Source organism: Acinonyx jubatus, chromosome D2 (assembly GCF_027475565.1).
Source record: "Acinonyx jubatus isolate Ajub_Pintada_27869175 chromosome D2, VMU_Ajub_asm_v1.0, whole genome shotgun sequence".
Lineage (NCBI taxonomy): Eukaryota > Metazoa > Chordata > Mammalia > Carnivora > Felidae > Acinonyx > Acinonyx jubatus.
The window spans coordinates 54694420-54716393 of record NC_069393.1 but is presented as its reverse complement, the minus strand read 5'-3'; the positions used below and the strand labels follow the sequence as shown (position 1 = coordinate 54716393).

General features: G+C 42.3%; 1 protein-coding gene across 8 annotated transcripts in view; it reads right to left on the bottom strand.

Moving 5' to 3' along the window:
- Positions 1-2317: 2317 nt before the first annotated feature.
- The window catches only part of LCOR (ligand dependent nuclear receptor corepressor), a 137297-nt gene continuing 117640 nt past the window's right edge, over positions 2318-21974 (bottom strand). For all 8 annotated transcript variants that reach the window (XM_053207727.1, XM_053207723.1, XM_053207728.1 and 5 more), the window contains one exon: positions 2318-12401. In XM_053207727.1, the coding sequence (XP_053063702.1) occupies positions 8072-12401 (4330 nt within the window). In that variant the 3' untranslated portion in view covers positions 2318-8071. The remainder of the gene's footprint in view (positions 12402-21974) is intronic.

Genomic DNA, 21974 nt, shown 5'->3' with positions numbered 1-21974 from the left:
AAGGTTAAAAAAGTTTTGACGGTCTAGTTCAGTGCTAAATTCCCTGGCATCTAGTTACCCATTCACATTTCATCTTAAAATCAGATTTGCTTACAAATAGTACTTAGAAAAAACATTCTCCAGGATTGCTGTTCAAGTGTCCTCCTCGTTTGTTAGAAAAGACAAAGGGAGGCCATAAGAAAATATGCAAATTACGGTTCAAGCGGATGAGAACCTCCCCCCACCCCACCCCCACCATGTGTCCAGTCCCAAGCTCTCTGGTCTTGGAGCCGTGGTTCTCAGTCCAGCCAGCTGCGGAGAATGAGAGTCACGGCTCAGACAGAGGTGCCCAGGAATGGGGCACAGAGAAGAGGAACACGATCATAAAGCATCCGTTCCGTTAAATCTAGGGGTGCTCTGAATTGCAGACCAAGACTCCTGAGAGGTAAAGCTGCACACACCTTAGAGCAGACGGTCTCCTCCTGTAACCACGGGTGACAGGCGGGGCTGGCCACATCTGCACAGATGTTTGCTGAGACAGGGAGAAGGGGGAGTGCAAGGGGGAAGACAAGGAGGAGGGTGAGGAGAAGGAGGGCTGAGGTGCTCAAGAGTACTGTCAAGGTGCAGAAGGAAACGTGCTTATCTCCCATGGTTAATGAATGTGAATAGGTGTGTGTCTTTCACAAACGTGAGAAAGACTAAAAATACATCTTAATGCTTTCTTTAGGCAACCAGTGGTTTCTCCATAGCCCCACAGGTATGGGTTTGGAGTTCCTTGGGGTTACAACTAAGGCTCGTTTCCATGGACAGGGTGTTGAGTGGACAGTTGGAAGGTATCAACTGCGTATGCAAAAAAAGTGGGCGGTTTGAGGCAAGCCCCGATGCCATGCCTGGCACAGCCATACCAGTTGTGGGAGACTCACTTCGTTCTGGGATGGGATGACAGCGGGGGGAAACACTCAGATTCCCAATCCACGCTGCGTCTGCCCAGAGTGAGGGTTTTGAGGTGGCACCCTTCTGCCTTCACTGTGTTTGAGGGTTCAATGGATGAGCAAAGTAATTGGGGAGGACAGGTGGCTAGAAAGAACACCTTTTTGGAAAGCCCTTTCGACAGTTAATTTTTTGTTGTTAAAATAAATACTTTCTATAGAAGCATTTGAACAGGAAAATACCACTATTTACACAGTGAAATAAATTCAACAGTGGTGAATGTAACTGTGTATTACACCATGTATTGGAAACCACAGTCAAGAACACAGTCTCCTAGAACACTGGTGAAACTGATACCCTTAAGATACAGTGGCCTTAAAACGAATCCCTACCTGTGGTATAAACATACATAATTATGCAGATCTTGTTTGTATGGCATCTTTCCCACAAACTACCTCCCCAATACTACAGCTTCAGCTGCAAGACAGCATGAGGTGCAGATTATAGAAAACAAGTGGGCTGAAAAAGTTGATAAATTGAAGAGTATTTGGACTCAACGGCTAAATGCTGGAAGGAAAATAAAGGGATATGAAAAGAAAGATGCTTCTAGTATGACACGTATGCGCTCAGTGACATGCTTGGGAGGTATGGTACTGTCCCAGAGAAGATACCTCCTAGAAGGGGGCTGGGCGGCACAAGCAGAAGAGGGAAGAGAGGAGGGGCCAAGGATGGCTCCTCAAGACGAGCTGAACCAGGCCAGAGAGCTCGGAACTTCTTCAGACTACAGCTGCTGGTGTGCCAACAAGGGGCCATCAACATGCAGGTGTTCACGAGAGGGCGGAGGGAGGGCAGGCTGGACTCGGGTTCAAATGGGCACGGGGGTCATTCGTTTAGGTTCACAAGTAGTGACCAGAGCTTGGGGAGTGAGCTTGCAAGCGTACAACAAAGGAAAAAGGGTGCTAGAGGGTGAAAGGGGCACGCCTGTTCTGGCCAGGGGAGGCACTGTTCTGGGATTCAGGTTCATTACCAAATCTGTTTGTGGGCAGCACTGCCACAGAGGAGACGTAAAAGACTTTGCACTTCTGGTTTTAACTACTTGTCCTAGTAGATCAGATCACGATTCAACAAACATTCAATCAACGAAGAGGGATCTTTTCTTCTTCTTTAGTGCACAAGCATCACTCAGAAATAACGTGCAACAGCAGCTGTGTGCCGAGATGAACAAGTGAGACCCCCTCAAATCTAAAAGGAAGGATGTGGTGCAGTGCTGGATTATGTGAAAAAATGTTTGTGCCTAGCTGTCCTCATATTTTATCCTGAACGATGTACTGCAAGGGTCAGTAAAGCTTTTTGTAAAGAGCCAGGTGGTGAATATTTTACATTTTAGGCTGTGTCCACTACTATATGGTTTCTGTTCTTTTTTTTTTTTTAAATATAATCCTTTAAAAAATAAAAGGTAAAATGTATTCCTCCAACCTCCAGCATACTATAAGACCATGAGCACCTGTTTCATTGTTGTTGCTCTTTCATGGGCAGTCTATACCTTCACGTCCCTTGCCTACTGACCACCTTGCATTAAGTGGGATGGTCTCAGGCCGGTGAGAAAGCCTCTGTGCGTCACAGTGCTTGCCAGACGGGACTAACTGCACAGCCGCCCCTCTAGACAACAAAGCTGAGGGTGTCCCCTAAGCACCGAGTGTATGCCACCAGGGCTCTGGGAAAAGGAAGATCGGACAGACAGGAGGTAATGGAAGGAAACGACCAGCTTTGGCTCAATCCGAAGAGCAAAAGCATGAGCAAGTGCACCCTCTGCAGAAGTGCCCCGGGTGCTTCCCCGGGTCCCCAGCACGACAAGGCAAAGCCCTGCATCAGAAGCGTCATCAGAGAGCTCTGGGTTTCTGCTTGAGTGTGACTTATTATCTCTAAAGGAAAGAGGTCAGACCTTCAAGTCTTCCAATATGTCCACTGTAGCACAAGTAGTCAAACTGTTCTGACATTTCACGGAATGAACTGAAGGTTGCCTCAAAAGGCTTTTCATAATTCTGCTTGTTTTAAATGCAATAATCTTTTTATTTTCATTTTTTTCCCTGAAAAAGGATTTGGGAGCAAGCCCAGGGAAGAATACTTACTGCTGGGGTGTGAGGACTGCCTTGCTGATGTGATTATAGACCTGATTTTATACTCACAGAAAAATTTCCAGTATTTCAGTGGGTATCAAGCAATAAGAAGACAAAAATTAATAGCTGAGAAGTCAAAACGATAACTGTTTCAAAATAACTGAAATAATCAGTGTTATGGGGCCACTGACAGAAATTTTTTCACTGGCATGACATTCAACTTCCTTTGGGAAAAAACCAGTATGGAAGCTTATCCTTGAGTTCTGGGGGACGGGGAAGACCCAACAGCCTGGAAGCTGACTGGATTTGATCCAAAAATATAATGTACAACTTCTCAGTCACACTCAGGTTACATAATATGCCCCAATTTTCTATTCTTACCTAAAAGCACGTTCAAAGCCCCTAGTTTTCATTTGCTGGCTTGCTTTAATAAAATAATTTTGAAAGGAAAGTATATGACTAAAAAAATATCAGTGCTGATGCATTTTTATTTTCCTAGAAGCTGGCCCAAAATATTACATAATAAATACCTTGGGTTAGTGACTGGACTTTGTTTTCCCTTCTGTGAAAAGGCTTTTTCCGTATCTAAATATGTAAATGAGAATACCACAGTATTCTCAACTAATTTTGAGAAAAACCAAATCTTGGCTTACCTTAGGAACAAACAAGACGTGAGGCCGGAGTCAAGTCTATGATAAAGGCTGAGTGAAATGAGAGGCCAGGCCACATTTACAACTCTGAAGCCCTGTTTGCTCACGGGGTCTGACTCTTGAGGCTAACGGTGGCCTCACTGTGGCTGCAGTGACAGGCGGTTCTAAGAAGGAAGGTGTGAGGCTACGGCAGCTCACGAGTCAGGAGATGGCAGTCAGTGTGCTATAGCAATATACCGTGTCTCCTCTGTAGCAAGAGAAAATAAAGAAGTGTAAAAAGAAGAACAAAACTGAGGTAAGATAAGGGGGAAAAGAAGAAGAGGACAGAGAGGAGGGGAGGACAAAGAAAGGAGAAGATCAATCAGGCAAAATTTGTTAGTGAAAAACGATTATTTTCTTAAGCAAGGAGGGTCAACAAACTTTTTCTGAAAGATCCAGACGGTAAATCCTTTAGGCTTTGCAGGCCCTTGGTCTCTGATATAAATATGATACTCTGCTGGAAAGCTGCCAAGGAAAATACACGAACAAATGGGCATGGCTATGTTCCAATAAACTTTTATTTACAAAAGAGTGACCAGCCCATATTCTGCAGACCCTTGATCCTCTGTAAGCCAAATGACAGTTTGTGCGGGCTGACAGAAAACCAATAGGAACGGGTGTGGCTCCCCGGCCTAGCACCCGGGGAAATTCCAATACAGTCCCTGGTGTGGTGACAAGCCACCAACCTTGCTGATGGTGGTACTTACAGAATCTCCGACCTGCATCATGTAGCATGCTGTCTTTCCCACTTAGCTCTCGGGTCCTTCAATCAGCAGGAATGCTGCCCATAGAGGGGGGGTGACAGCTTCAGCCCTCACCACGAATCCACCACAAGGCAGGAAAGAGACCAAACCTCAGTTCAAAGCAAGTCTTGAAGTGATGTGTTTCACTGATGTCCTATCTGAACGGCGTGTGATGCACAGAGGAGCCCCTCAGAAGCAGCACCTATGAAGAGACGAGGACCTGCACCTCTCCTAGCCGCACTACTGCAAGGATGAAACCCACAGTCCAAGATTACTGTTTTTAGATAAGGCTTGTGTAAAAATCTTTAATGAAGTACAGATGCAACAGAATTAACCTGAGGGATCCAAGGGACTAGCAACTGCAGATGAACACACACCAGTGACATTCCAATGCGGGAAGCCTTAAGAGCAGACTAAACGTTCATTGCCTTCCTGCTGTGCTGCAAGATTGCTATGAGGGAGGCTCTGGACCCTGACTGGGGAGCAGTTTCCATGTTGTCCTCCCAAACCCAGGGAGCCTGAAGGGCTAGAAAATGGGGGACAGAAAATGGGTCTCCTGAAGAGGGCCCAGCTCTGGGGAGCTATGATAGAGCTTCAGTCATTGCTCCGCAGGCATCCTGCAGCTCTCCCAGAAGCTCAGAGGTAATACCGGCGTTCTCAGGTCATCAACTTCAGCTCCAACACTGGGACAGTCAGAGTATAGGCCCAGGGGCAGAGTTTTCTTTTTTCTTCATTTGGAATCTGGAATGTGGGACAGACTGCCTTTGCATCTGGTGGCAAGCCATACTGTGAAGATGGCTAGAAAAAGGAGGTCTTTGTGAGACAGGGGAAACAAGGGGGAACTTGAGTCAATTCCAAGTCTGGCTTGGAGGTGTCTAGGAGACAGGTTTGCCAGCATCAGCTGTAAGAGTAAAAGGGTGTTCCAGAGGCAGCCCTCAAGTTTGTTTGTTTGTTTTCCTTTCTTCTATTAGCAAAATTAACTGAATCAGCAAAAATGAGATTCAACAAATATAAAAATAATTCTAAGCTTTTAAGTGTTCTAATTATGTAGAATCCCAGTCTATTTAAATGCAGTTACTACTATAAAGTGTAAGTTGATTTTAAAGATGAGCCACTGCAGTGTATAAAAAAAGGCATACGCATGCATACCTTTCGCCAAATGCTGCCTAAGACGGGAGAAAAGGCTATTATCTTGAAGTAAGCTTTTTAAAATGAAAAAGCACTTAGAAAAGTAATGGAATGGATGACAGACCCGAAACTGGAAGAGTTCCACCCACTCACACCGCCTCACACCTCTCCCTAAGTTAATCCAAGCACCGCTACAATGCAGTCTACGTGCAGCTAAGGGGGGCACCTTGAGTATATGCACAGGAGTCCACACATGTCACATTGGCAGACCTCAGCTGGTTAAGTCACCACAAAAACAGTATCCAGTGACGACTATATGAAAAATTTTTTTATAACTTTAAAACCACTTTTAAAAGATTAACCAAACCTACTCAAAAACATACTAATGCTTCTGTGCAACTTAATGCTGAGAAAGGGCTGCCAACATACACACTCAGCAGTTTCATTAATATAGGTAGCTCTTGAATGGCCAAAGTCAAAGATATTAAAAAGAAAAAAAGAGACTCATGGGATAGGAGACATTGGAAAAAAAAAAAAGTCAAGGCTTCACTGAAGATAGTAAGCTTCCCTACCTATGAAATTCAATGCAATTTTCAATTTCCCATGAATCACATGCTTTTCTCCAGTCCTATCCAGTCATCAGAAGTTTCCATTATATACAGCAAGCTTTTCACAGAATGGGTAGAAGGCCTGTTTTATCATGATTTGGCTGAACTATACATGAAAAAAGTCCACCCGGGTTTACCTAAACAGATCTGAACAATCTAAATGAAAAACTTTTTAGTAAAACAGACAGGGTGGCACCTGTCCACACAAGCCTACTTCTGTGACGGAGCATGTTAGAGAAGTTGGCTGAAGCTTTAACAACCAAGCCTTTTTTGTAGAGTGGCCCAGTGGAAATGTGGAAGTCACACTGTGTTATAATGGAGCAATGTTACAGGCATCAAGGGAAAGCCCATGCAACCACCTCAGGCGTCACTCAGGAAAGGCAAACAACATTAGTTAAAACACCGCAGCTCTCAATTCTGAGCCATGGAATAGAGCCTGACGTGATAGAGGCGGGAGTGATACCACAAGCATTAACTACCAGTATGGCACTAACCAATTAGAATGCTAACACCCACTCTAACCATGTACGTTCACACTGGAGCACACCAGCTGAACGTCAGCTCCAGGTGGGGGGAGCGCTGCAGGCCCACTATGAGATGGGGCTGCTTCCTCCAACAGCAAAGTTGCTCTGAACTTTACATAACTCTGTGCTGTTTAGACCTTTCTGAGCCTCATGCCAAACTGGTTTTGGGGATACTCACAGAGACCCTGGGCCACATTTAAACCATCTGGCCTGTGCTAATTACCCAGCTCATGAACAAACGCCCTAGCACACTGCATGGCGACAAAGAATCTTACTGCAGAACCGGGGCTGGGAGACATCTGTGGCTAATAACCACAGGCAAATGCACATGCACAAACTCTTAAACTTTTCTATTACTGGAAATAACAACCTGGCTTTCTTTGAATATGGAAGTATTCGGGGAAAGAAAGAATATTAGAACAGTCACTCTTATCCTAATTGTCAAGTTACAGTTACAAGATGGAAAAAAAAAAAAGCCTACATTTTTTCCCCCAAAGTCAGAAGAAAACCTCGTTAGAGTGCTAGCAAGCTTGCAAGGCCAAAAATGAAAAGGATGGCAAGAATCAGTAATGCAAATCACTTGGGGGATGTAAATAATTTTTAGAGGTCATAACCCAATATTAACACCATGTGACACATCTTCTGTCCCATGGGCACATAATTTAGAATACATTTTTTCAAATGACAAAGGATCAAAAGTGAGAGGAGTGACCAATAATGAACAGAATATGAATTTTTAAAAAGGGGTAACAGAAATATTCATCTTTTATAATAATAATAATTTCCCTCTGCATTCTCTACATACCATAAAAGTGATTTGGTTTAGCTTTCGAGAATCATTGAAACAAACAAACAAGACAGAGAGGGAAGTTCACTGCTAGGGTTTGCAAAGAGGAGTGTCTGTTCAGGTACAGACACTGCAGGGTGGCTGCTGAAAAGCTACTTTTATGTGCATGATGGTGGTCTTCTCGGCTACAGTACAAGTGCTTGTGCATCAAGTATAAAATACAAGCCTTTAATCACATAGATCAGCTTTTTAGCTTTTGTAAATTTAAAAACAAAAAGGATAAATAAGGCACTGTACTTTTAAAAACTAAAACTGCTTGGTTCCAAGTTTAAAACCCAAGGAACAACCAGAATATAATATATAACTTCCCTTACTCAGCCTCAGAGAAAGACTCTGCAAGTTCCCTTCTCCATCTGAGATGCATTTTTCTGACATCTTAAATTGTGATGTTCTCCATTAACTGCAGATTTGAAAGGCTGGATAAGCTTATAAAAGCAGGTTTAGTTAATGCAAAACGAAGGGTTACTTCTGTAGGACAGTTTAACTCTCGGCTACCAGCCTGGCGATCACTTTGCGTCCAGCCGTCTCCGTTTGCCATGGGAAGAGTCCAGCTTTGCCTTCAGCTTTCGCTTTCTCTGGGCCGCACTGCTCTCTGGGGTTTTTGTCAAGGGTCTGGCCCGAGACTTTCCACTGCTTTGCTTCCTGTTGGTGGCTTTCTGTGGCCTTGAAGAGGATTCCCCTGCCCCCTTTTGCTTTGCAGGTTTCGTCACTGTGTCTGAGGCGGCTGGCTGAGAGGGTCTTTTGTTTGTATTTTCTTTTTCCCTCCTGGAGGGAGGGCAGTTCTTCCCAGGGGACTTTTTGGGGATCTTCACTTTATTCTCTTTCAAGGATGTCTTTTTGGGCAGTTGGCTGATTCTGTCCCTTGCAGCTGGCTTCTTGGCAGCAGGGGTTTTGGTGGATCCATCACTATGCTTTTCTTTGCTGGCTTTGACCGCAGGTCCCTTGTCCTTCCTGTCCTGAGCGGTGCCGCTTTCTGTCCTCTTGCGTTTATTCTGCACTTCGGCTTTCAGCAAGATTTCAGACATCTGCTTCCCCTTCCTTCCCTTCATTCCATCAGTACTCTTGGGCTTAATGGGAAACCCATCTGCATCCACTTGCAGGGCAAGCTTGGGGGACATCAGAGGGTTGATGCATACACTCTTACAACTCTGTTTACTCTCCACAGCCTGTCCAAATGGGCTCTCCATTTTCTCGTTCTTGATCAAACATTGCTGGGCTCTGAGCTTTCCTCGAATATTGGAGTATTTTCTGAGGATCCGAGTACTGGCTGGGGTAGGTGAATTTGTGGGAGGATGGCTATTTCTACCTTCCTTGACTTCCTCTACAGTGTCTTCAGAATTGGGGCTGAGGCTGACATCACTGCCATCCTCTGGCTCCACTTGGTCAGGATTCTCTCGAAACTTAGCCCAGAGCTTCTGTGTTTTCCAATTGTTTCTAGCAGGAGTAGCTCCAGGAAATTTCTTCAAGTGTTTTTTCAAGCGTTCAGCCTGTAGTGAACTGGGGTACAGGCTTGAAGGAGAGTATTTCTGAAGAGGATGCTTGACAGGGGGGATGTCTCCTGGAAGACGAGTGTTGAGCTTCTTCACGATAACCAGAGACCGGGTTTCAGTTGTCTCTAAGAACCATTTGCAAACATTAGATAACTTAAAGTTTGTCATAAACAGCATCTGAACAGGAGAAAACTTTTGAACCTCCAACGAACCCCTACATTTCCGTGACCTTTTTTTGCTTTTCCAAATCTCCTTTAGTTTATCTGACTTGTTCCTTGATCTTGGCGTTGGCTGGGCTTCCTTTTCCAACTGGATCCAACCTTTCTGGACTCTCATGTACTGGGCGTTGAAGCTGGCAATAAGCTCTTGGTTCTCTTCCTCTGCACACCATTCCACAAACTTTGGCTGGTCATCTACCACTGTGTCCACATCATCCTCATGTAAGGGATCTCCACTCTCTGAAGCTTCCTTTTCCTTTGGCATTGGGTTTCCCTGTGTTGCTTCCTTTTCTGAAGTCACTTTTGCAGTGTCCAAGGAGTCCAGAGAATGAGTATGTCTTAGGTTGTAAGTTGAAGAGGTCAGTCTTGTAAGCCTCGGGACGCACTGTGGGGGCCCGGCCGCATCACCACTTCCACTATTTGACAAGCCACATGCACTGGATGGCACATCACTCTGGTCACCTTTATGCTGGGTGTTTGCACTGCCAACCTCATTCACAACCTCCTCCGTATCATGTGCAGGAATTGGTTCTGGCTTCTCTTTTGATTGTTCTGGGAAAGTACATGGAATATTTTCTGAGGGAGCACGAGCATTTTTCTCACCTAACTTAGACTGAACATAGATTTCCAGTCTTTCTCCAGGCAGGGTCTGGCCTACTGTGGATATGGGATCACCACGGGGGAAAATACCTCCTTCTTCCCCTCTGACCTCTTTAGCCAGCATGTTTTTAAAAGTCTGCCTGGTGATGATCCCACCTTCTTTGCCCTCCTGCTCGGCATCTTTCTCAGAGGGCTTCTCATGGACCTCTGGGTTTTCAGTGTCCTCCAAAGCTTTTGTATGGAAACCATCAGCCAGAAGACTCTCAGGTGTTGTCTCACCAGGGCACGCTTCCTTTTTAGAACGTTTCATAACAGGATTTTTGGAAACCTTGATCTCAGGACTAGCAGAGGAAGAATCTGAACTTTGACTTCTTAGGCACCTATCAGCAGAAGAGGGATCAGAAAGCTGACTTCTTAGGCACCTGTCAGAGGCCTCAGGGAGTTTTTTAACTTTTTTCTTCTTGTCCAGATTCTCTTCGGGTGAGTCAATGTTTTGATCACACATATCTCTTTCTGAAGAATGTTTTACGTTACTGCCCTGTCCCTCTAATTTTCCTGTACCACCTGCTGTCTCACTTTCCTCAATTTCGTTGGGGTTTTCATTAGTAAAAGTGCTGCTTTCCTTCAAGAGTGGGTCAGTATCTAGCTCTTGAGTGTCTTCAGTCTCAGCCTCAGTACTGATGCTTTGGTTGTCTTCAGCTTTTCCCAGGCTCAGAGGAGGCTCCAAGCCCACTGGAGGACTCTGACTTTCTGAGCAAGGAGGACCTTCCTCTCTACTGACTGTTTCAGGAGAAGAATGAGGCCCGGAAACAACATCTTCATTGCCTCCCTCAGAAGTGCTCTCAATAGAGGAAACCAGGTGACAGTCTTGGATGACAGTCCCCTCCTTGATTTCCAGCAGTTCGACTGGCTGCTGGTCTCGTTCAGGGGAAGCTATCCCACTTGCTGTGGGAGTTGAGACCATGGAGCTGCCTTCTGGCGTGTCCTCTTTGGGAAGGTGAACAGGGAGAGGTGACACCAGGCTGGAGGCTGTTGTTTCCTTTGACCTAGGAGAGCTGCTCGGATTTGGTTTATTTGTCACGGGGCAAACCTCAGGCTCTTGAGATTCCTTTTCCGAGGAAGCATCTCTGTCTCCTTCCTTAAGGGAGATGATTTCTTTACTAGGTTCTTCGTGGTCATCGTCTCTGGGATGCTGCACATCCACGGCGGGTCCAGGGGCTGAAAGTGTAAGGGTCTGCTTGGGAGTGACCACTGCCTCCGGCTCCAGGGTTGAACAGCTCGCTTTTTCTTGGGAGTGTAAATTTCTGGCCAGTGTGCGAACAGTTGGCAGCTCACAACAATCACCATTGAAAAAGTATCCCCGAGTACTCTTTCTGGCTGTTTTCCGAGAGGATAATATTGATCTTTGATTCTCAAAGTGGCATTCTGTTATTGGCTGACTAATATAAACGACATCACACTGGTTATCATAATCGTTTATCCTCAACCCTGATGCCCTTTTACTTTTCCGAGCTGTCTTAATGGAGGTTGAGATCATCTTGGTTCGTGAATGTCCATTAGATGCTTTGTGTACAGCTGGCATAGGGCTGGGGGCTAACCAAGCATCTTTGGAATGATCAAACTGGCCCTTATCACTGGGATGTAAATGATAACTCACCTTATTTCTTCCTAGTGAGTGAAGATGGTTCTCTTGCTTTGGCCTTGAATCTTGTTCACTGGACTCTAACTCCTGGCGCAAAGGTGTTTTTGAGCTACACAGTAAAGCGTTCTCTTTGTCAGCAGTTCTAGGTGAATTCCCCGTAAACCCTGAGTCCCAAGCCTCTTCTGATAAAGCTTTGAATGAATTTCTCTGAGAAATAATACAGCTGTTGCTCTCCTCACTATTCTCAGCTGCCCCTTTTACTGCAATTAGACTTTCTACTAAAGCTGAGCTCTGCATATGGTCTTTACCATCCTCGCGAATTTTCACATTTGTGTCTTGCTCCTGTCCAGTGGTTTGCCCCTCCAAGCTCTTAGAGATGTGGTGGAAGTTTAATGAGGAAGAATTAGATGCAGTGAGGTATCCCAGAGTGGAACTATCCGTTGAACTACCAGAATTAGGTTTAGTGGTTGGAAGTTCAGAGGAAACTTTCTGGGTAACAGCCAAGGCATTCTCTCTCCCATCTACAGACTTTATCTCGGGAGGAGGCTCCTTCAGGGCCTGTTCTGTCACGCGTAGAGGGCTGTGAGAGTCCGATGAGTCTACGAACAAATCTACAGAAGTAGGAGACTTCCTATCGAGACACACAGCATCCTTTTCCTTATGTTTGGTGCCTAGTTGGGCACAGCCGGCACTGCAAGTGGATGCGTCCATTGCTCCAGAATCAGGGTGCAGGTCCTCGGGGCCTGGCTGGGATTCAGTGTACAGATCGTTCAGAACACGAATGAACTGCTTCTGATGATGAGTGCACAGTTTGACCATAAACTTCTCCAGCGGGGACTTCGACTGATTGTTAGAATCTGCTGCTAGAGCCTCTGTTGAATTCTCACTAGACAGACAAAGAGAAAGAAGAAATCAGTATGGTCATTCTCCAAAGAAAATTTTTACCCTATGAAATTCACCAGACGTTACTCATGTTTTAAAGAGAATGGACACTCTAAAACTGCTTCTAAGTGCCCAGGTAAATTTGATTCCATAAATGAGGGGTATTTACCTGATTAAAATATAAGGCTAGCCCTGTTATATTCTCAAATTTCAGTAACATCCTTCATACCTTTTAAGAGATCCTTCACAGTTATTTTTATCTTATAGAGAAGAAATATCATTGAAAATAATTTTTTGGAAAACAAAATTTTGGCTACATTAACTCCAGTTGGTCAACATATACTTTTGTTTTAGACCTGGGTATTTCTGTTAAATAATCATTGATTTGTAAGCCCACAACACTGACAAAAACTCAGACGCACTATATTGCAAACCTTAGTTTGGAAATATTTAGGGAAATTATAGTTTTAACATGGTTTCTCAGCATGACTAACTGGTTGGACTTATAATTCTGCAAACAGTAATACAGGAACCCTTCTGCTCCCTTCCTGGGGCAATGAGAAATAGAGATCAATAACTTCATAATTCAAATACACTGAAAGATGCAATTATAAGCAGCCTACGCTGGCCTCCTACCTTCCTCACACCCCTCTGGCCTCTGAAGCAGTGTGCTTTTAATGGAAAGAGCACAGATTGTGGAATATGATAAACTCACATTCTACTTCTAGCTCTGACATTTACTATCTATAGGCTCTTAGGTAAATTACTTAACCTCTCTGAACCTTGGTTTCCTCATCTGGAGTTGGAACTCAGTATTGATATTTCAAAGGATTGTTGTGAGATGTCAGAAAGCACACACAAAGCACAAAGCACAAAAGAACAGGCACTCCCCCTTTCTTGACTCAGGGAGATATTTAAGACCAGGTGGTAAAAAGCTGCTGAAACATGTCTAATTACAAAACAAAACCAAACTATCGGTCAAATCTGTTGTTTAAACTACTCTTCATGAAGGAAGATTCCACTATGTTTTTATTTTCACAACTAGCAAGACAGCAGTTTTAGTCAGCGGTGCCATGGGTATCTGAAAGGACCTACATGAGACTACAGAATGTAGTCTTCTACATGTCTTAGCAGATGCCTACTTTAAATTTGAAATTGGTCACTGAATTGTGAATAAACCAATAAAAAAAGATTCTTTCATGCAAACTACATATCAGATAAAGGGTTAGTATCCAAAATCTATAAAGAACTTATCAAACTCAACACCCAAAAAACAAATAATCCAGTGAAGAAATGGGCAAAAGACATGATAGACACTTCTCCAAAGAAGACACCCAGATGGCCAACCAACACATGAAAAAATGCTCAACATCACTCATCATCAGGGAAATACAAATCAAAACCACAATGAGACACCACCTTATACCTGTCAGAATAGCTAATATGAACAACTCAGGCAACAACAGGTGTTGGCAAGGAAAGAGGAAAGAGGATCTCTTTTGCACTGCTGGCGGGAATGCAAACTGGTGCAGCCACTCTAGAATACAATATGGAGGTTCCTCAAAAAATTAAAAATAGAACTACCCTACAACCCGGCAATTGCACTACTATGTATCTATCCAAGGGATACAGGTATGCTCTTTCGAAGGGGCACATGCACCCCAATGTTTATAGAAGCACTATCAACAATAGCCAAAGTATGGAAAGAGCCCAAATGTCCACTGATGGATGAATGGATAAAGAAGATGTGGTGTGTGTGTGTGTGTGTGTGTGTATACACACACACATACATACAATGGAGTATTACTTGGCAATCAAAAAGAATGAAATCATGCCATTTGCAACTACGTGCATGGAACTAGAGGGTCTTATGCTAAGCGAAATTAGTCAGAGAAAGACAAATATCATATGACTTCACTCATAAGAGGACTTTAAGAGACAAAACAGATAAACATAAGGGAAGGGAAACAAAAATCATATAAAAATAGGGAGGGGGATAAAACATAAGAGATTCATAAATATGGAGAACAAACAGGCTTACTGGAGGGGTTTGGGGGGGGTGGGCTAAATGAGTAAGGGGGCATTAAGGAATCTACTCCTGAAGTCATTGTTGCACTATATGCTAAGTTGGATGTAAACTAAAAAAATAAAAGAAAATAATAAAAAGGGAAAAAAAGATTCAGAAATATTATAACAGGTGCATGGGGATGGTGAACTTAAAATTTTTTTTAATGTTTAATTTGAGAGAGAGAGCGCAAGGGAGCACGTGCATGCTCGAGTGGGGAAGGGGCAGAGAGAGGGAGACACAGAATCTGAAGCAGGTTACAGGCTCCGAGCTGTCAGCACAGAGCCTGATGCAGGGTTCAAACCTACCAACCGTGAGATCATGACCTGAGCTAAAGTCGGACACTTAACCGACTGAGTCACCCAGGTGCCCTGGTGATGGTGAACTTTAAACTATGTGCTGGCAATGGAGCCAAAATCTAACAAAGAAAAGACAAGACAGAAGGCGACTGGAAAACAGCCTCACTGGGCAGTATGCTTATAATATGTGCATTTTCCTGCCTATATATTGTCCTTCAGTAAAAGTTTCAAAAAGGCAACATCTGAAAGGTCAACAGGAAGAAGCTCCTCCTGCTGTATGCGAATGGCAAATATCTCCTTCCTAAATTTAGAAAAGGGGAGACACCAGTGACACCCTTGGGGGACTGACGGTTAAGTCATTTTCAACTCTCAGACACAATGATACGTACATAGGAGCTTAATACACTCTTCATGCAGCTGCACGCTTTGTAGCTCACAGAGAAATTAGTCCCAGAAGGACCCTTCTGGGATATACCCTGCCGCTATGTCTATCAGACAGTACCAACAGCATAATATGTTGTCACAGGATAGAGCACTGGGAAACAGTGGTGAGTATTCTGCCACTTACTAGTTGTGTAACCTTGGCCAAAACACGTAACCATTTTTGGTCTTAATACAGCACGTGCCCCCTCTTCCACTTAGGATTAGTGCAAAGGAAAAAACTACGAAGTCATCAGTTACCTTTACTGTCAACTAATCACATTAAACATACCTCAGTAACAAATAACTCAGAGATGTGCATTAATGCTTTTTTACAACCTAAGGTGAATTTTCTGCATTAAGTTTACACTTCAAGTACCAAACATTTAAAATTTTAAAAATATTTTTGATAGAAGTCTTTTAAAAATTATATCCTCCTCTGAACACAATTTCTTCTTTCTTAATGACTCAGGGGGGTTATCATGTGCACTATTATTAAAGTTGAGCCATTACTTTTATTATACTGAACTAAAATACATTGATAGCTTTAGGGGCTACTCAATTAAGTAAATCTGACTGCCTTAATATGAAAAGGTCACACTGGCAGTCTGTATGTTACTAAAATCTTTCTTTTTATTGGCTTCCAGATAGTAGCTGTGGCTCGAAGCCCTACTTTTACCTTCAAGAGTGTTTCTGCCTGACAGCTGAGGAACCACATCTCAAGTGCTAGACTGGTCCTTTAAGTTAAAATAAACAGGCTCTGAAATGATGTTTTCAGGAATAGTTTAAGTAAAGTACATGGATTTTCTAACAACTTCAACTGCTCAGAGGACTTTATTTCTCAGTTTTTGGTTTTTGGAGGTGTTCCTGATGTTACTGAGATAAGTGCCTACAAATAAGTGGGATATCACTGCCTTTTCAACGCATAAAAATATATTCTCTAAGTGCACTTTAGCAATACATAAAAAGGTAAAGGGGGTTGGTCAAGGTTTATGAAAAAAGATTAAGAAATATCATGGCATCTTACTGTAGAGAAAAACTGGAGATAAATTGTTCTCCCCACCTTGAGAAGCACAATCATCATCAAAGTGTGAAAATCTTCTGGACACTGCTCCATGCCTAGGGCTGTGCTCTGGAAGTAGGCTTTAGTATTTGGGGTGAACAATATGCTTAGAGGGGTGCCTGGGTGGGTCAGGTTAAGTGGTCAACTCTGGATTTTGGCTCAGGTCATGGTATCACTTTTCGTGAATTCGAGCCCAGCGTCAGACTCTGAGCTGACAGTGCGGAGCCTGCTTGGGATTCTCTCTCTCTGCCCCTCCCTACCTCTCTCCCTCTCTCTCAGAATAAGTAAACAAACACAAAGATTAAAAAACAAAACAAAACCAATATGCTTAGAGATTAATGAAATCAAGAGATACCCAATAAGAGGACAGAGTACTCTGAAGGAAACTGAGAAAGCAATTTTTTTCTAAAGTGATGCCCACACAGAATAAAAAACTGAGTAATAATTCATCCACAGGTGAGATCTAACCTCTTTTATGGTTGTGAGACTTGGATCTGCTGCTATCCCATGTTTCAATAGTAGTACTTCAATATTTTAGTTAACCTCAACTAACGTAAACAAGTCTTCCAAAGGGCCATGAAATCAGCCCTGAAACGATGGCTGTGGCAATATGGCTTGTTTAGTCCCCAAAGACAGAACAAATAACTACAGGTAGGTAGGTAGGTAGGTAGGTAGGTAGGTAGGCAGGTATCTATTTCACAGCACCATGGCAAGGGGAAGGCGCCTTCAAACCTAAGGCATACTGCAGAAACGTTATCAGTACCTACTGAACTCTAACCCAGAACACCAACAGAGCACCAGGGTGCTGAAGAACAGCATCGGAGAGGCGGTCACAAGCTATATAGCAACTTTAAGAGGCGCTTACAGCGATTACTGGTGGGAAGCTCAGGAGATGAAAAGATTAAAATCGCAAATGGCAGCTTTGCTTAAAAGAAAGAGATATCAACAAAGGGTCATTTGTGTATGTTTCCTGGTAAAAAGACAGGATGAGAGAGAATGTACTGATGAACCACAGGTCATCAGAGCAAGCAATAGGGTGCTCTTTATCAGTTACATCCTGGGCCATTTCAAAACCATTTCCACTTGGAGTGACTGTATCTTTTCCTGAACCCCAAGCCACAGTGGTTTGTAAATACATTGGCAATCATAAGAAATCATGTGTATTTATAATTTGTATCCTTTACTGACTTGACTTTGTCTTAGCTTTCCAAGCAGATGTAAGCTACTTGGGCTACTTGAGATGTAAGCAACTAGGCAGGGATCACATTTTACACTCTTCTGTTTTCTCTTAGCAAAAAAGGAGAGAGAGCATCAAGGATGCTTCCTGGGTTTTAGTCTCAGGCAGCATCATTTAGTGAGATAGGAACACAGGCAATGAAGCTGGGGGCTGGTGACTGTTGGGGTATGTATGTGTCTGATGAGTTCTGTTTTGTACACACTTGAGGTGAGGTGTTAAAGGATTCTGAATCTGAGATGTCTGGAAGGCAAGTGGACCAACAGCTTCACTTGGATCTGACAACCTTCACATTAATACTAACCTTTGCCCAAGTGTCATTAAATGGCCCTGTTATAATAACTAACTTTATAACTATAGTAATAAAACCACTTTTGACTGCGCCCCTAAATTATCAAGGTTCTTACCTTGTTTTCCTCTAGAAATTTTCTCAATAAGATCTAAGTGTAGATGAATTTTAATTTCAGAGGATTTAAAAAATTTTAAATTAACCTCAACTTCCTGAAGTTTTTAATTCTATCACAATTTTTCATGTTTTCTAACAAAACAAAACAAACAAAAAATAGGTGTTTTTAAAAACTGGCTAGTTTTGCCTGAGTTTTAAACAGCTAGTCTTTACCTTTGCTTCCAAGTCATTCCATTTTTTCCTACAGTGTTAGGCATTTGACAGAGCCTAAATATGCATTTGCCTTGATTCAGAATACTCTCAGGCAGTAAGGAGGTAAACCAGAGAGGGGCAAGCTTCTGTCCTGCAGCACTTTCACTCAACTCGACTGAAGGGAAAGCACTATGTTTTAGTTCAGTGATTACGGTCAGTATCACGGTATGTCCTTCACATCTGACTATGTAAGATCTTTAGAAGAAGAATAATCCATCACAGATTTCAAAATCACTTGTTTGATTTCATGTCTCTTCTGCTCACTAACAGAACTCTGTAACAGTTAAGTAAATTATTTATCAATCAGAAATACCTCACCTCCACTAAAGAGTAGTAAGATCCCAGGGACTAGTAAAAGGAAGGAAGGGCTGTAGAAGAGAGAAACTTGACTTCCAACTCCCTGGATTAGTCCTGAGTTTCTCTCCTGGGAGAGAAATAGCCTGCATGACCTTGACCACTTTGTCTTTCTATCCTCTGCTCAATGCCTAATTCTTAAGGGTGTGGTAAAAGGATAAGATAATATTCATAAAAACTTTGGAAGGCACAGTTTAAGAGTGATGTGTTGTTTCACAACCCTATCTGTAATGATTTACTCAATGATGTTTTTCTAGATCAGAGGTTAGACACAGTTGAACTCGCCTACTTTGTCAATACTACAATACTTAAATTCTCAAAGAAAAGCATTCCTGTGGTTAATGTAAATGGTGGGTCGTCAATGCTTATGTTATTTTAGAGTAAAAGAACAAATAGAGGAGATGTGGCAGACAGCTGAACCGACAATTTTAAGAAGAAATTTTAGAAGAATTTGAGATTGATGGATTCAGGTAGTCTCTCCAGTATCCGCTAACTACCAATAAAACTCGATAGCAAATGCAATTATCAATGATGACCAAAATACATTCTTCTTGACTAAAAAGAGCAATAAAGACACTGAATGATGTCTGGGTGAGAGCTGATCTTAGCAGAAAAAGGTAATCCCAGGAAAACAGAGGGGGAAGAAAATTAGAGACAACACTTGACAGAGTAGACCAAACAGTTAAAGAGATATACTTTTATTTGGCTTGATTCTTCTACTTAAATACAAGAACACATAAAAATGCACCCTGAGTTCCCTTCAAGGCTAAGAACTGTATTTTTTTGCTAGACAATAATCTAAAATTATGTTCTCTAATTCCTTATCTCTGGTCCTTTGAGCACAGAAAACATAAGTATATTTAAGGGCCTGGATAAGTCTACTGCCAAGTCCTTGCTCTGCACTGGGAATGCATCAATCCCTGGCTAGCAGATTATATTTGCTCAATACGTGTATCTTCCATACTTGGATACAAGAATATTCCAAGGACTATGACAAATTTTATGTGTATATGTGTGTGTGGAGTAGAGAAGGGGCAGCATGGGGTATACAAATTTTCTAAAAGCCATGTACAGTACAGTTGAACATCTAAACTACTGAACAACCAAGTTTTCCTTCCACAGAACTGGACTAGGAGAAACCATAAAAGGGCAGAGTAGACCAAAGTGACAAAGAAACGCTGAGAAATAAAGTTCAGAAGATGACAGAAGAGGAAGTGACCTCTTAAAATCAGGCAGTTTAATACCTGATTTCCATGTAGCTGACATCCAAATTCTCTGAAATAGAATTTAGATGGATTTAGATAGAAAAGGCAATTCTCAAAATTGAGGTTAAGGAGAATGATCACTCCTCAGAGATCAGAACCATGGAGGAGGAGGGGTTTAGGGATGTGTGTGTGTGTGTGTGTGTGTGTGTGTGCGCGCGCGCGCACCTGTGCTTTCAAAACCAGAGCTACCGCTGATGGCAGCGTGGCATCTTGTTCAGGTGTGAAGTGGAAAACAGTTAAGAACTACTGATCTGAAACAAAAGACATGCAATCCCTCTGTAACAGCTAAGGTTATTATGTTCCTAACCAAGTTTACTAGAAGCAGAGCAGAACAAAGGTTTAAAAAATTATGAATGCTCTAAATGGGGGGAAGGAGAGGTGCTTCAGGGGTGCTTACTGAGGATAAAGTCACAGTTTGCTAGCTTTTCTGTATCTCTGGGCTTAGTATCTCTCATAGAGGGCTATTATTCAGAGTAGATCTAAATATTAGATAAGCCTTTTAGGGCTTGTATCTTCTATTTCTTTTCAATTTAACCAGACTGTCAAATTTCTTAAATTAAAATAAAAATATAATTATCAAGAAAATCCCTATTTAACATATCTTCACCCATTTTACTATGGGAAAATGTACCCAGGAAGCCAAAATGTAATCAGAAAGTTACTTGGTGAATAGAAGTCAGAGCAAAGGGTCATTAAGCACCACATACAGTCCAATGCCTTCATCTCCTCTCTAGGAATGTAGTGAGTTCAGACACTTCTGTCAAACTAATTACGTCTGATAAAGTTTTTGTTCCCACCAAATTGATTTTTGTTTCTATCACCTCAGGTAAGACTATGCATGTAAGACCAAATACATTTGGGTGTTAATTTTAAAGAAAAGGAGGGAGGGTTCATAAGCAGTGAAAGACATGGGATTCTGGACTGGACGGTATAGATTAAAAAATAACAGTTCCTGGAAGTGAGGGAAGAAATATCCCTAAGTGATATAACTAAATACTGGTTTGGTGAGAGCACAAACCTAAATTATTAATATAATGAGAACTATAACTAAGAATTCTTAGAAAACACTTTGAAATAGACTTTAACAAATAATATAATAATAGATGAAAAGGATAGACCTCTGCCTTGGGCTGCTTCGAAATGAAAAAAAGTGTGTCACCAGCCTGAGTTAGTAAAGCCAGACTGAAAAGAGATCTGGATCGTAAAAGCATAACTGACATTTTAAAAGGTCAGGATTACATGAGAGCTCATGACAAGCTAGTAGACAGGCCTATTTCTCTTTTTGTTTTTTTAGTCAGGTAAAGGATTAAAATCTATGTTGTTCTTTGGTGAAATTGCCTTTTCATTCCCAATTTAAATGAGCAGGACAATGATGGACTGGAAAAATAGCACTGCTTAAACAGAAAAAGGTACTCATTCCCCACCTGAGAGAAAATGCACGGTATCATGGGGCTCTTTTAAAGAGAGTTGAGGGGAAAAAAACATCTGTCAAGGCCCAGTAAGGCCAAAGACTGTACATGGCTCCCCTGGCATCCAGACAAGGTTCCCGTTACAACGGGAATATATTTCTTTTGTAAAAATAGCAACAATAACTGTAAACCCAAAACCCACACCACCACCTTCAAGGCAGTGTGTACACACAGGGGGGGGTCTAAAGGAGGCGTGGGGAGCTGACACAAATGAAAACAAACAAGAGGACATTTAACAGTTCACATGACAGATCCCAGCAACACAATGTTCTTTCCTCTCCAGAAATAAAGTGATATGTTTTTGACAAATATTCTTAGTTTCTTTGGGGGTGAAAGGAAGAGGGAGACTAGCAGATTATATTTGCTCAATACGCAGTAGATATTTGATAGTATCCCAAGCTTTTCATGATTGCTAGGGAATCTTCTATATCCTAACTTTTCTCATGTTCCTTTGAGGTTCTTAAATCTCTATTCTTGAAACCATACAAATCTATGGGATAAGCCTTAAAAGTGGAAAAGTTCTACTTTTGCTGTCATATAATAAATCACTTAAAATTGACACAAGGATAGCATTCCTAGGTAGTAGCTAATCATCTAAAGACTCTAGATCACTTTGTAAAATGTAAAACCTTAAAAAAGGATTCCTAGGGTACCTTATACAAAATTTAATGCCATTTATCACTTGTTCACCTCATGAATGTTAGAGGAGGTTTGTAATTTTAAAATTTAACATATAGAGATAAACAAGCA